Here is a 13,604-nt window from a genome sequence, read left to right on the forward strand (position 1 = left end):
CCCTCACCGTGAAAAACCACCTACGCTGCTTCAAATGGAAGCTCCTTTCCTCTAATCTAAAGGGGGGGCCTCTGGTGCGCTGATTGTTTTTATGGGAAAAAAGAACATCCCCCAACTGCCTATAATCCCCTCTAATGTACTTGTACAGAGTAATCATGTCCCCTCGCAAGCGCCTCTTTTCCAGAGAAAACAACCCCAACCTCGACAGTCTCACCTCATAGTTTAACCCTTCCATCCCCTTTACCAGTTTAGTTGCAGTCTCTGCACTCTCTCCAGCTCATTAATATCCTTCTTAAGGACTGGAGCCCAAAACTGCCCCCCATACTCACGGTGAGGCCTTACCAGGGACCTATAAAGGGGCAAAATTATGTTTCATCCCTTGAGTCAATGCCCTTTTTTATACAAGACAGCACTTTATTTGCTTTAGTAGCCACAGAATGACACTGCCTGGAATTAGACAACTTGTTATCAACAAAAACCCCTAGATCCTTCTCCATTAAGGATCCCCCCAACTCACTCCCATTCAGTAGATAGTTTGCGTTTATATTATTTCTACCAAAGTGCATAACTTTGCACTTATCAACATTGAACCTCATTTTCCAGTTTGCTGCCCAGTTATCTAATTTTGTCAAATCGCTCTGCAAAGATATAATTACCCCTTATTGGGGGCAGAACAGCCCTATTGGGTTTATTTAATGGTTAAATGATTCCCTTTTCTCTGTAATAATAAAACAGTACCTGTACTTGATCCCAACTAAGATATAATTACCCCTTATTGGGGGCAGAACAGCCCTATTGGGTTTATTTCATGGTTAAATGATTCCCTTTTCTCTGTAATAATAAAACAGTACCTGTACTTGATCCCAACTAAGATATAATTACCCCTTATTGGATGCAAAACAATCCTATTGGGTTTAATTAATGTTTTATTGATTCTTTAGTAGACTTAAGGTATAGATACACAAATAACGGAAAGACCCCTTATCCGGAATACCCTTAGTCCTGAGCATGCTTGATAATGGGTCCTATACCTGTAGTAAGTTTCCATGACCATATAAAAGCACGAGGCCGAAGGCCATGGAACTCCAAGCTGACTTCTAATATTCTCATGTTTTACAACATCGGGTACTTTATTAGAATCTAAAAATTTGAGTCATGTGACAGAAATTACATCACTAAGCTCCGATTATAACTGATGACATCACTAAGCACCGTTTATAAGGATATAATTTACAGTTTGGTCCCATAGGGAAATGGTAAAACTGTATATTATATACCGTACATCATAACAAGCTGCATGTTCCATCTCCCAAGACAGTGGATCTCAACCTGTGGGTCGGGGCCCCTTTGGGGGTCGAACAACCCTTTCACGGGGGTCGCCCAAGACCATTGAGAAACATATTTCCGATCTTAGGAATAATTTTATGGTTGGGGGTCACCACAACATGAGGAACTGTATTAAAGGGTTGCGGCATTAGGGAGGTTGAGAACCACTGTCCTAAGACCATGAAAGTCCTAGAGGCAATGGAGATGTTTCTACTTACTACAAAGCTCTTCAGTTCTCCATGAGTAGACCGTTCCCCCTGCTTCTTGGCACGCTGCCACAAACCCGCCAAGCGACTGGCATAGGGCGACTTGGCTACCGTTGTGCCGGCACATATTCCCGAGACAGTTTTGGAAGTAGCTTTCAGTGTTTACTCGTGTACGACAGTCGCGGAAAGGTCCCTGCAAATCGGTTATTATCCCACAGTTGTTAAACGACCGGTAGGATTCCTTCTCCGCGGCACCACATTCTATACAGTCTCCTGTGCAGGAAGCACCACAAGCCTGAACCCCAGGAACAATGTCTGAGGGGGCCGCACATGCCCCGCACACTGCGTTGGTGTAGGAGTCGGGCACTCTCACCAACAGGAAGCCGTTGCTACTGTCAAATGAAACTACCAGTCCAAAGTCGATCTGTAGGACGATGGCATTCAGGCCGCTCCGGAACACTTGCAGCCGTCTATCATGTAACACAAAGGGAAGTCTTACCGAGTCTCCATTCACCTGAAGGGGAAAAAAATAAAAAAATCCCTGTTTATGCCCATTTTCAGATCCAGAAATACATTTTATTATTACAGAGAAAAGGGAATCATTTAACCATGAAATAAACCCAATAGGGCTGTTCTGCCCCAATAAGGGGTAATTATATCTTAGTTGGGATCAAGTACAGGTACTGTTTTATTATTACAGAGAAAAGAGAATCATTTAACCATGAAATAAACCCAATAGGGCTGTTCTGCCCCCAATAAGGGGTAATTATATCTTAGTTGGGATCAAGTACAGGTACTGTTTTATTATTACAGAGAAAAGGGAATCATTTAACCATTAAATAAACCCAATAGGGCTGTTCTGCCCCAATAAGGGGTAATTATATCTTAGTTGGGATCAAGTACAGGTACTGTTATTATTACAGAGAAAAATGAAATCATTTGGAATCTATGGGAGATTGCCTTCTTGTAATTTTGAACTCTGGATAACAGGTTTCTAGATAATGGGTCCCATACCTATACTTACCCCTTACTTTATCCATATCAGCGAAAATGTGCTAAACAGCAAGCTTTAAAAGGGGTGGTTCATCTTTAAGTATGATACTTGAAGTATGATATAGCCCTATTTCTAGCAACTTTGCAATTTGTCTTCATTTTTTTATTATTTGCCTTCCATTTTTCAAATGGGGGTCACTGACCCGAGCAGTCTAAAAATGATTGCTCTTGAGTTTACAGTTTTTATTTTTACTTTTTAATTCCTTATCTTTAAAATTCATATCCTCTGCTATTCCAGTCTCTCATTCAAACCACTGCCTGGTTGCTAAGGTAAACAAGACCCTAGCTACCAGATAGCTGCTGAAATGCCAACCTTGAGAGCTGCCGAAGAGAAAGCTAAATAACCGAGAAACCATAAAAAAAAAAATAATAAAATTGCAAATTGTCTCAGAATATCAATGTCTATGCTAGGAGTTTACTTGAAGGTGTAAGGTCTTTAAGCTGCCCATACACAGTCCAATAATATTGTACAAAACAATTTGGTATGTGCATGATGCCCCATGGAGCTGGACCAATAACTTGGCTGCTTTAATCTATCATTGACAATGGGAATCACCAAGTTTGAGCTACTGTGCATTTTCCAGCAACTCTACAGGCAACGCTCTGGTCAGTTCTTTCATCTAAAGTAGATTACTGTGGGGGTCTAGTTAGGCAACCTGTACCCCTTAACTCAACAACTCAACCTGGACTCACTGACCCTCTACGAAGTACCCTGTCCCTTGTACCCACCCCTACCAAAGCCTTTAACCTCATCCAGGTATCCAAGAAAGCCAAAGGGACATCACCGGTGGGCAGAAGTGTCCACTCCAGAAGCAGATCAACCATGTTGGGGGCGGGGGTGGGGGGAAATTTGAGCCTCCAATCGGCCCAGCTACCCAGGTAGGGTTCCCCAGACTGCCCACATGTTTAGGGAATTGGGTCTTTCTGTTGAAAAGCAGGTTTTCTGTGGGTACCCACCTGATGCAGGACTCTAAGGAGCTAATGCACTTGGGCAAAACATCAAGATCTGCATAGGTTTCAATGACTGGTTGCTATGGATTACTGGACTGTGGACATATTGCTTATTATAAAAACCCCATGTTATTTTTTTACCTCAACATGATCATTATCCTGGCTTATGGTCACAGTTGTCCTAAAGATTTTAAGAATGACTGCGGTGGTGAAGTTGGACTTTCCCTCCTTCTCCAAATACAGCTCAAAGTACTCCAGCCCAGGCAGCGAGGAGCAAAGTCCTGCCATTTTCGCCAAGCAAGACCCTTGGAATTTGTACTGCTGCCCATCGAACGCGGTGTAATTGAGGTCTCCAAGCACAGAGCAGGATAGATACGTATAAGGGTTACACGACCAGGAGCCAGAGCCAAGGTCACAGCGTTGGCCAACGCCACATCCTTGAGTAGGTTGACATTCCACTTCTGATCCTTGGCACCGGCACTTCATACTGCAACCACTGCTGAGGAATTCTGCCCCATTAGGGTAATAACCGCCCTTCCAGCTGCAGCCACATTGGTTGGATGGAACACACGCCCCCATACTGAGCTGAAGCCCCTCCTCACAGACACAGGTCTCAATGCAATTATTGCCGTCGCACGGAGAGTAGAAATACCCCTCAGATACCAGACAGGCGCGGGGGGGAGCGGAAGGGCAGGTTTCATAGTGACTCTGGGGTGGGCATTGCAAGTCTGCAAAATGGAATGAAAACCCATAATCAAAGCGTTGGTTTAATTGTAGCAAAGTTCAGTTTTGAGATAGGAAAAAACATTTGGAAGCTAAAGCAACTATTGATAGTTGAACCAATTAGAATAGCCCACCAGGGAGACCGTGTCTGTAAATGGTTTAGTTTCCCATAAACATATGGTTAGAGCTCTTTAATTCCATATAAGCTTCTGGAAATTATATTTTATTGCATGGAGGAATTTCCTAGTATTCATAAGGATTTTTTCTGTAATAAGAAATTCACAGAAAAAAAAAGTTATATATTTGTTTCGAATCCTACATTTGTGTTTAAGAAATATCAAGTAATTTTATACATAATATATGAACAATAATATATAAATAGATGTAGGATTTGAACCAAAAAAAACCTGTAAACCCTAAAGAGAAAAAAAAAGGCTAAACCTGATGCTTTTTATTTTTTTAATTGAAAAAAATGGAATGGAAATAGGATTTTCAAGATTTACTTGGATAAACAGCTGCAGTCGTGAATATTCTGAAGTTTTCCCAAATTTGAGATTATGGGGCCCATTTTCTTAGAAGTGTTTTTTTTTTTCTTTTTTAATTTTTCCCCCCCGCCCGAGATTTATGTGCATTTTTTTGGCAGTATACAATTGTATTGTTGGGGGTCATTTATCAACACTGGGCAAATTTGCCCATGGGCAGTAACCCACGGTAACTAAATTGTTGCATTCATTGTTCTACCTGCAGCTGGCAGGTTGGTTGCTATGGGTTACTGCACACGGGCAAGTTTGCCCTGTGTTTACAAATTAGCCCCATTGGTTTCCCAAGAATGAGCACTAATGCTCCTAAAATGGCCGCTGGAGCACTTCCTGTTTGGGAAAAATAAAGAGGATTCATGGAAACCAATGTCCACTTCAACTTGAATTTTGAGACAATATATAGAATTTTTCGAGTCAACGATACGGTCTCAAAAAATTTGTGATTTTCGAAACGTTAACTCTATATTATGATACGACCGCATTATTGTGACATTTTAGAAATACAACAACGAATGAGTTTAATTTTAATTTCTCTCATGTAAGAATTGGTTATTTCTCAAGTTTTAGGAACGATTGTTTAATGCCAGAGGAACGCCTCTACTTACCACATTTAGCGATGGTCCGCCATGTTGTCAAATTAACCCCTTCCATGGCACAGGCAAGAGCGTAAGCCTCCAGCGCTGAGCAGGTCTCCGTACATAAGGCATGGAGACAGCTGTCTATAAAGGGTTTGGGGCAGATTTGTTTATGGCAAGCCTGAAATATTGCATGATCCGCCATCAAGGAACAGTTCTGAGCGACGGAGGAGTTCATTCTCCCACAATCCCTCGCTGTAACGGGACTGGCGGGGTCACAGAGTTCTCCATTGGCGCTGGAGATCCAGCTATAGGCGTTTAACGGCCCCTGGGATCCGGCGTCGGCACAGGCGCCAAATACTTGGGTAGAATAGCGGTTGTGGAGCTGGAGATGAAGAAGCCCACGCACGCCTATGGTCACCCGGAGCCCAAACGAATACGATACCTCAGTGGACAATCCCCACTGTTTGATGGTTAGCCTCCCGTCAAACAAGGTTGCCGGCAAGTAAATAAGTTCCCCATTCAGCTGAAGGCATAAAAACAAAAAAACATTATGTATAAGTTAAACAAGTTAACTGGCCATTCCTTAGCAACTTTTCAATTGGTCTCCATTAATTAGGTGTTTTCTAACTAAGCTTTCAAATGGGGGTCACCGACCCCGGCAGCCAAAACCTATTGCTCTGTGAGGCTCCAGTTTTATTGTTATTGATACTTTTTATTCCTTATTTTTTCTATTCAGTCCCTCCCCTATTCATATAAAAGATATGGAACCCATTATCCAGAATGCTTGGGACCTGGGGTTTTCCGGATAAGGGGTCTTTCTATAATTCGGATCTCATACCTTAAGTCAACTAATACAGTAATTAAACCCAATAGGACTGTTCTGCCCCCAATAAGGGGTAATTATATCTTAGTTGGGATCAAGTACAGGTACTGTTTTATTATTACAGAGAAAAGGGAATCATTTAACCATGAAATAAACCCAATAGGGCTGTTCTGCCCCAATAAGGGGTAATTATATCTTAGTTGGGATCAAGTACAGGTACTGTTTTATTATTACAGAGAAAAGGGAATCATTTAACCATGAAATAAACCCAATAGGGCTGTTCTGTCCCCAATAAGGGGTAATTATATCTTAGTTGGGATCAAGTACAGGTACTGTTTTATTATTACAGAGAAAAGGGAATCATTTAACCATTAAATAAACCCAATAGGGCTGTTCTGCCCCAATAAGGGGTAATTATATCTTAGTTGGGATCAAGTACAGGTACTGTTTTATTATTACAGAGAAAAGGGAATCATTTAACTATTAAATAAACCCAATAGGGCTGTTCTGCCCCCAATAAGGGGTAATTATATCTTAGTTGGGATCAAGTACAGGTACTGTTTTATTATTACAGAGAAAAGGGAATCATTTTTAAAAATGTGAATTATTTGATTAAAATGGAGTCTATGGGAGACGGCCTTTCCATAATTCGGAACTTTATGGATAATGGGTTTCTGGATAAGGGGTCAGATACCTGTATATGGTAAATGTGTACCATCTGGTGTTACTGTCCCATTAGAGGGAGTCTGTCATTTAGAAATAAACACTATGAAATCATGACTCTGTTACACAGCAAATAACTCCCTCTGCCATTTAACCTTTTATTCTTGTAGCTGTAATATTGGTGTGTAGGCGCCATCTCAGTGCCTTGTGCCTGAGTCTGAGCTTTCAGCCAGCGCTACACATTGGAACTGCTTTCAGCTAACCTATTGTTTCTCCTACTCCCATGTAACTGGAGGAGTCCCAAGCCGGACTTGGATTTCTTACTATTGAGTGCTATTCTGATACCTACTGGGAGCTGCTATCTTGCTCCCTTCCCATTGTTCTGCTGATCGGCTGCTGGGGGTGAGGGGGGGGATATCACTCCAACTTGCAGCGCAGCAGTAAAGTGTGCCTGAGTCTGAGCTTTCAGAAGGAGCCGGCGCTACACATTAGAACACATTTACTGAATTACCTTAATTCTGCCAGACATGTCCTCTGTCACCTCCACGGTGTCTCCGTAAGTTCTGAATGTCAAAGAGAACTCTTCTTCAGGGGACCTTTCCACGCTAAAGGGCCAATCTTCTCCCATTACCCCAGGGTAGGCAATAAGCAAAGTCGCGCAGTCTTGGGCAGGCTGGAAGGTATGACGGCCGCCAAATGTGCGATAATATGTACTGCCCCAGGCCATGCAGGTCTGATAGTCAGTGTAACACGTGGGCTGTTCCACTAGTGGGCATAGGGCCCCCTCACAGCCCTGATCCTTGCATGACTGTAGCACTGAGATACATGGGATACAGAATAGACTTGCATTTAAACCATTGGCATAAGTTCGAGTCTCAGTAGGTACAGATCTAAATGGAATAATATGTGTTGCCCATTAAAGGGGAAGTTCACCTTTTATTTAACTTATTATGTTATAAAACAAACTATTCTTAGCAACTTTTCAATCAGCAGCCAAAATACTACTGCTCTGTGAGGCTCCAGTTTTATTGTTACTTTTTATTCCTTATCTTTCTATTCAGCCCCTCCCCTATTCATATACCAGTCTCTCATTCCAACTACTCCCTGGTTGCTAAGGTAATTTATACCCTAGCAACCAGATAGCTGCTGAAACTACGAACTGGAGAGCTGCTGAACAATTATTGAAATTAAAAAAAAAAAAAAAGACCAATTGCAAATTCTCTCAGAAATACAAATACTCTCTACATCATACTAAAAAAAAAAAGTTAACTCAAAGGTGAACAACCCCTTAGCCATATATACAATGTTTCTAAAGGGGTTGTTGACCTTTAAATCAACACAATGAGTAACTATTTTGTGGTTTTGAATGCAGCTTTTTGTTCAGCAGCTCCCCAGTTTAGAATTTGAGCATGTATCTGGTTGCTAAGGTTCAAGTTACCCTAGTAACCAGGCGGTGGTTTGAATGAGGAACTAGAATGTGAATAGTAAAGGGGCTGAAACGATGGATAAGTAATAAGTATAATAACACTGTAGCCTAAAAGCAATAGTGTTTTTGGCTGCCCCCTTTTAAAGCAGGAAAGAAAAAGGGAAAAAAAAAAAAAGACCAATTGAAAAGCTGCTGAGAATTGCCCATTCTAGAACACGCTTTTTTTTTTTTTTTAAACTTTGTATTATATTGAATACAGGGACAAGATATGATATATCCATGTAGGGCAAAATTATAAATATAAATAATTTGCCAAAAGTTATAATACGAATATCATTCATAGCTAAAGGTGTACCGCCCCTTTAAGACTTACAATTATTGGTTTAACTAGAACATACTGCGTCCCATAATGTCCGTACAGCACCCTGAAGAGTTTTCCATGAAACTGCTTCTCAGGTCAGTGCCCCATTGGGCCGCCTAGAAGTCACATGGTCCAATAGGACCCCTATAAAATGGACTCACCTTGTTCCAGACAGACTCCTGCTGCCGTATACATATTCATTCCGTTCCTCCCAAAACTGTACACGGCAAAAGCCTCGTCAGGATGAGAGATGATATTGGGCCCGTTTGTACCGAGAAACATGGGGCCCCAGAGCACGTCGGTGCCATTGACGCTGCGCCAGTCGATATACGGCAGCTCCTCGTTATTATACTGTAACTCCGTCGTGCTGTCGTTATGCACTACCACCAGGGCGGTGCTATTGTAACCAGGCATTAGGAACAGGTAGTAGGCGGTACAGATATCCTCTGTAGACAAGACATTGACCAGAAACACGTGCAAGCTTCTCGGGGCGTATCCATACAGTAGAACCATAACCGGAGCAGAGCTAGATATGTCCATCAACACAAAAGAGTCGACTGCAAGCTCTTGGATGTACCCGGGAAGCAGGTTCTTCGTGAGGAGCGAGCTGCCATTCCTTATATCTAGAACAGTCGGGGAGGCCGCCGTGACGTAGAGGGTGTCGGAGTTCCCGTGAAATTTAAGCGTCGGAACCACAAAATGGAACCCCCATGAAGCCACCGGAGGGAGCTGTAAGCAGACTTGGTTGCACCGGGTCGACCTTTGAGCACAACTGTGACCTGAGAAGACTCCGACGGGTTCCTGCGCCTTTAAATGTGTCCCCGTTAGACTCCCGTTGCTTTGAAGCATCACCGATTCCCACGGGCCAAGTGTAATACGAAGTTGCTCTCCAGGACTGTAGATCCTACCCTCGAACTGCACGTATCCCTCAAGGTCAACCTCTATGGGGTTCATAAGGGGCCCGTTTACTATGGCTATCTGGGCAAATGTGTTGGCGGGGCCACGGTCAGGCGTGACTATGTAGTATTCAGTTCCCCAGTCCGTAACCGGGTAAACAAGGAAAACACCGGTGGAAGAGGGCTTCTCGTTGGCTGCCGACACGGAAATGTCCTTGTTGGAGGAGATCCGGATGGTCATGTTTGATCTAGAACATTGAAGTATCTCCAGTTCCGCCGGTAGTTCCACCTTCTCCATGGAACCGGGGCTTAGAGAGATGACTTTCTCAAAACTGCCGTTGGGAAGCCGGACTTGGACTTCGGTTCCAGAGAAGAAGCCACTTAGGAAGACTTTAAGGTGGGGCATAGAGACGTTAGGGAGGGAGTTTTCCATGAAGACCAAAGCAAACTCCTTACCCACGGGATCGGCAACACCTAGACCTTAAGGAAAAATATAAGGTTATCCATTCATATACACTCACATATAGAAGGTAGATGGAACCCCTTGAGTAAAGCAGATGAGTTATAGGGGTAGTTCACCTTTAAGTTAACCTCAAGTATGTTATAGAATGGCCTATTCTTAGCAACTTTTCAATTGGTCATTATTTGTGTTATAGTTTTGGGTTTTTTTTGTTTTTTATTTGCTTTCTTCAACCCCTTTTCAGTTTTTAAATAAGGGTCACTGACCCCGGCAGCCAGAAAGCTCTTTGAGGCTCCAGTTTTATTGTTAGTTACTTTTTGTAACTATTACTATATTCTACTCAGCCCCTCTCCTATTCAAATAATGGCATCTCATTCAAACCACTCCCTGGTTGCTAAGGTAACTTGGACCCTAGCAACCAAATAACTGCTGAAGCTATCAGTTAAAGGGGTCATTAACTTTGCCATTCTGAGACAATTTGCGTTTGGTCTTCATTTTTTTATTATTTGCAGTTTTTGAATTTAGCTTTCTCCAGTTTGGATATCAGCAGCTATCTGGTTGCTAGGGTCCAATTTAACCTTGAAACCAAGCAGTGGCTTGAAAGAGACAGGGATATGAATAGGGGAGGGGCTACATAGAAAGATAAGTAATAAAAAGTACACACAAAGTGATCGATTTTGGCTGCCGGGGTCAGTGACCCCCATTTGAAAGCTGCAAAGAGTCAGAAGAAGGGAAATAATTCAAAAGCTATAAAAAAAACTGAAGACCAATTGAAAAGTTGCTAAGAATAGGCCATTCTATAACATACTAAAAGTTAACCTTTAATTTCAGTGAATGCTGAAGTCCCTTCGAAGCTGGTGGGGTTTTACATGGGATGCTGGGAGATGTAGTTCATTAGATTAAGGGCCTCAGGGTATAAAAAAGAAAAATAAAATGTTTATATTGAAGCAGTTTGCATGGTAAGGGGCCCTTCTTAGGCCAGGGCCACATGATATAGATACAATATAGATATAATATCCAATATATTAGCTACTTACCAGACAGGCAGAGAGAAAGCAAGAGGACAGGGGTCCATGTCACACCCATTTCTGCAATTAAAGGGAAAAGAAGCATTAACTGCACATGTTGCATCCTCACTGCAAAGGGCAACATTTCCCTAATTAAACAACATAGGGACATTTACATTTATAACCGGCCTATAAAATCTACACGCTGCATGGCTGTTTTGTGGTTAATACACACTGCATAATGATCAGTGCAGGCTGCAGCATGAATTTAAAGACAATGATAAATAAATAGCCACAAGTTAGTATTCACTATGGCTGTATAGCGATCAGTGCAGTCTGCAGCATGAATTTAAAGACAATGATAGATAAATAGCCACAAGTTAGTATTCACTATGGCTGTATAGCGATCAGTGCAGGCTGCAGCATGAATTTAAAGACAATGATAGATAAATAGCCACAAGTTAGTATTCACTATGGCTGTATAGCGATCAGTGCAGGCTGCAGCATGAATTTAAAGACAATGATAGATAAATAGCCACAAGTTAGTATTCACTATGGCTGTATAGCGATCAGTGCAGGCTGCAGCATGAATTTAAAGACAATGATAGATAAATAGCCACAAGTTAGTATTCACTATGGCTGTATAGCGATCAGTGCAGGCTGCAGCATGAATTTAAAGACAATGATAGATAAATAGCCACAAGTTAGTATTCACTATGGCTGTATAGCGATCAGTGCAGTCTGCAGCATGAATTTAAAGACAATGATAGATAAATAGCCACAAGTTAGTATTCACTATGGCTGTATAGCGATCAGTGCAGGCTGCAGCATGAATTTAAAGGCAATGATAAATAGCCACAAGTTAGTATTCACTATGGCTGTATAGCGATCAGTGCAGGCTGCAGCATGAATTTAAAGACAATGATAGATAAATAGCCACAAGTTAGTATTCACTATGGCTGTATAGCGATCAGTGCAGGCTGCAGCATGAATTTAAAGACAATGATAGATAAATAGCCACAAGTTAGTATTCACTATGGCTGTATAGCGATCAGTGCAGGCTGCAGCATGAATTTAAAGGCAATGATAAATAGCCACAAGTTAGTATTCACTATGGCTGTATAGCGATCAGTGCAGGCTGCAGCATGAATTTAAAGGCAATGATAAATAGCCACAAGTTAGTATTCACTATGGCTGTATAGCGATCAGTGCAGTCTGCAGCATGAATTTAAAGAAAATGATAAATAGCCACAAGTTAGTATTCACTATGGCTGTATAGCGATCAGTGCAGGCTGCAGCATGAATTTAAAGGCAATGATAGATAAATAGCCACAAGTTAGTATTCACCATGACTATATAAAAATCAGCACAGTCTGCAGCATAAACTTAAAGAGAATGATTAATAAATAGCCACAAGTTATTATTCTGTATGGCTGTATAACTATCAGTGCAGGCTGCAGCATGAATTCTTTTTATAAACCAAGCCCCTGTAACAACCAACGTACTTCATGGCCTTACCAGCAGTGTGGTCAAGCAACCTTCCCTTACTGGTTTCCTTTATTAACCTCAGCTAAGCCCGACTCCTCCCAGCCTCAATTATTAACTATTTCAGTACTGAAAGCACTGCCTGTTTAGGGATAATGCCCTTTAATGAACTGTTACTATGGCAAAGACGCCAGTGTGTTTTATATCCTTCAGCCCTCTAGCCTTGGAATCGCAACGGCAGTCTGGTTGCTAGGGTTTAAGTACCCTAGCAACCAGACAGCTGTTTGGAAGTGCAACTGAAGGACCTGTAGGAGAGGTCCTCAAAGAAAACTTGAGAACAGTGAAATTATATCTTTAACAGCTGAGCTGTTTTTGGTTGCTAGGGTCAGTGACCCTGACAACCAAGGTTTTAGTTGAAAGCTGGAGATGGGCAGAATATTCCTGCCTGAACCTTTGCACTGGATTTACAATACGGTTAACTGCAGAATTAACAAGGGGAAGGTTACAGTCTCTCTCTGTATAGGCTCTTCCCCCCCCGGAAACAACCCCCACACTGAGCTTGATAGGTTTTTACTTGGCCCCTTTAAAGCAAATTGCATATAAAACCCACATGCTGCCCGGCTGCTTAGCAATTTATTATAGGGCTAATTGTTCCTCCATATGTGGTGTAGCTGGGGGTGAGGTGCAATGCTAAATACTGTTCTGTGGTTTCTTGTCCCCTTTATGTTACTACAGGTATGGGATCCTATATCCGATTAATGGGAAAGTCATATTCCCCATACTGATCCCAACTAAGATATAATTACCCCTTATTGGGGCAGAACAGCCCTATTGGGTTTATTTCATGGTTAAATGATTCCCTTTTCTCTGTAATAATAAAACAGTACCTGTACTTGATCCCAACTAAGATATAATTACCCCTTATTGGGGGCAGAACAGCCCTATTGGGTTTATTTCATGGTTAAATGATTCCCTTTTCTCTGTAATAATAAAACAGTACCTGTACTTGATCCCAACTAAGATATAATTACCCCTTATTGGGGGCAGAACAGCCCTATTGGGTTTATTTCATGGTTAAATGATTCCCTTTTCTCTGTAATAATAAAA

At 41.8% G+C, this 13,604-nt stretch overlaps 1 protein-coding gene across 2 annotated transcripts in view; it reads right to left on the minus strand.

The window, feature by feature from the left end:
• The window catches only part of muc5acl (mucin 5AC, oligomeric mucus/gel-forming like), a 38,254-nt gene extending 25,705 nt beyond the window's left edge, over nucleotides 1-12,549 (minus strand). The window contains exons 1-7 of one of the 2 annotated variants that reach the window (XM_012967592.2): nucleotides 12,518-12,549; nucleotides 11,043-11,093; nucleotides 8,811-10,025; nucleotides 7,374-7,678; nucleotides 5,404-5,899; nucleotides 3,678-4,264; nucleotides 1,545-2,046 (exon numbers count right to left, since the gene is read on the minus strand). In XM_012967592.2, the coding sequence (XP_012823046.2) occupies nucleotides 1,545-2,046; nucleotides 3,678-4,264; nucleotides 5,404-5,899; nucleotides 7,374-7,678; nucleotides 8,811-10,025; nucleotides 11,043-11,091 (3,154 nt within the window). In that variant the 5' untranslated portion in view covers nucleotides 11,092-11,093; nucleotides 12,518-12,549. Of the gene's footprint in view, nucleotides 1-1,544; nucleotides 2,047-3,677; nucleotides 4,265-5,403; nucleotides 5,900-7,373; nucleotides 7,679-8,810; nucleotides 10,026-11,042; nucleotides 11,094-12,359; nucleotides 12,381-12,517 lie in introns of those variants that run through there. The other variant, XM_031905739.1, reaches the window with a different exon arrangement.
• Nucleotides 12,550-13,604: the final 1,055 nt, after the last annotated feature.

Source organism: Xenopus tropicalis, chromosome 7 (genome assembly GCF_000004195.4).
Source record: "Xenopus tropicalis strain Nigerian chromosome 7, UCB_Xtro_10.0, whole genome shotgun sequence".
In the NCBI taxonomy this organism is placed as follows: domain Eukaryota; kingdom Metazoa; phylum Chordata; class Amphibia; order Anura; family Pipidae; genus Xenopus; species Xenopus tropicalis.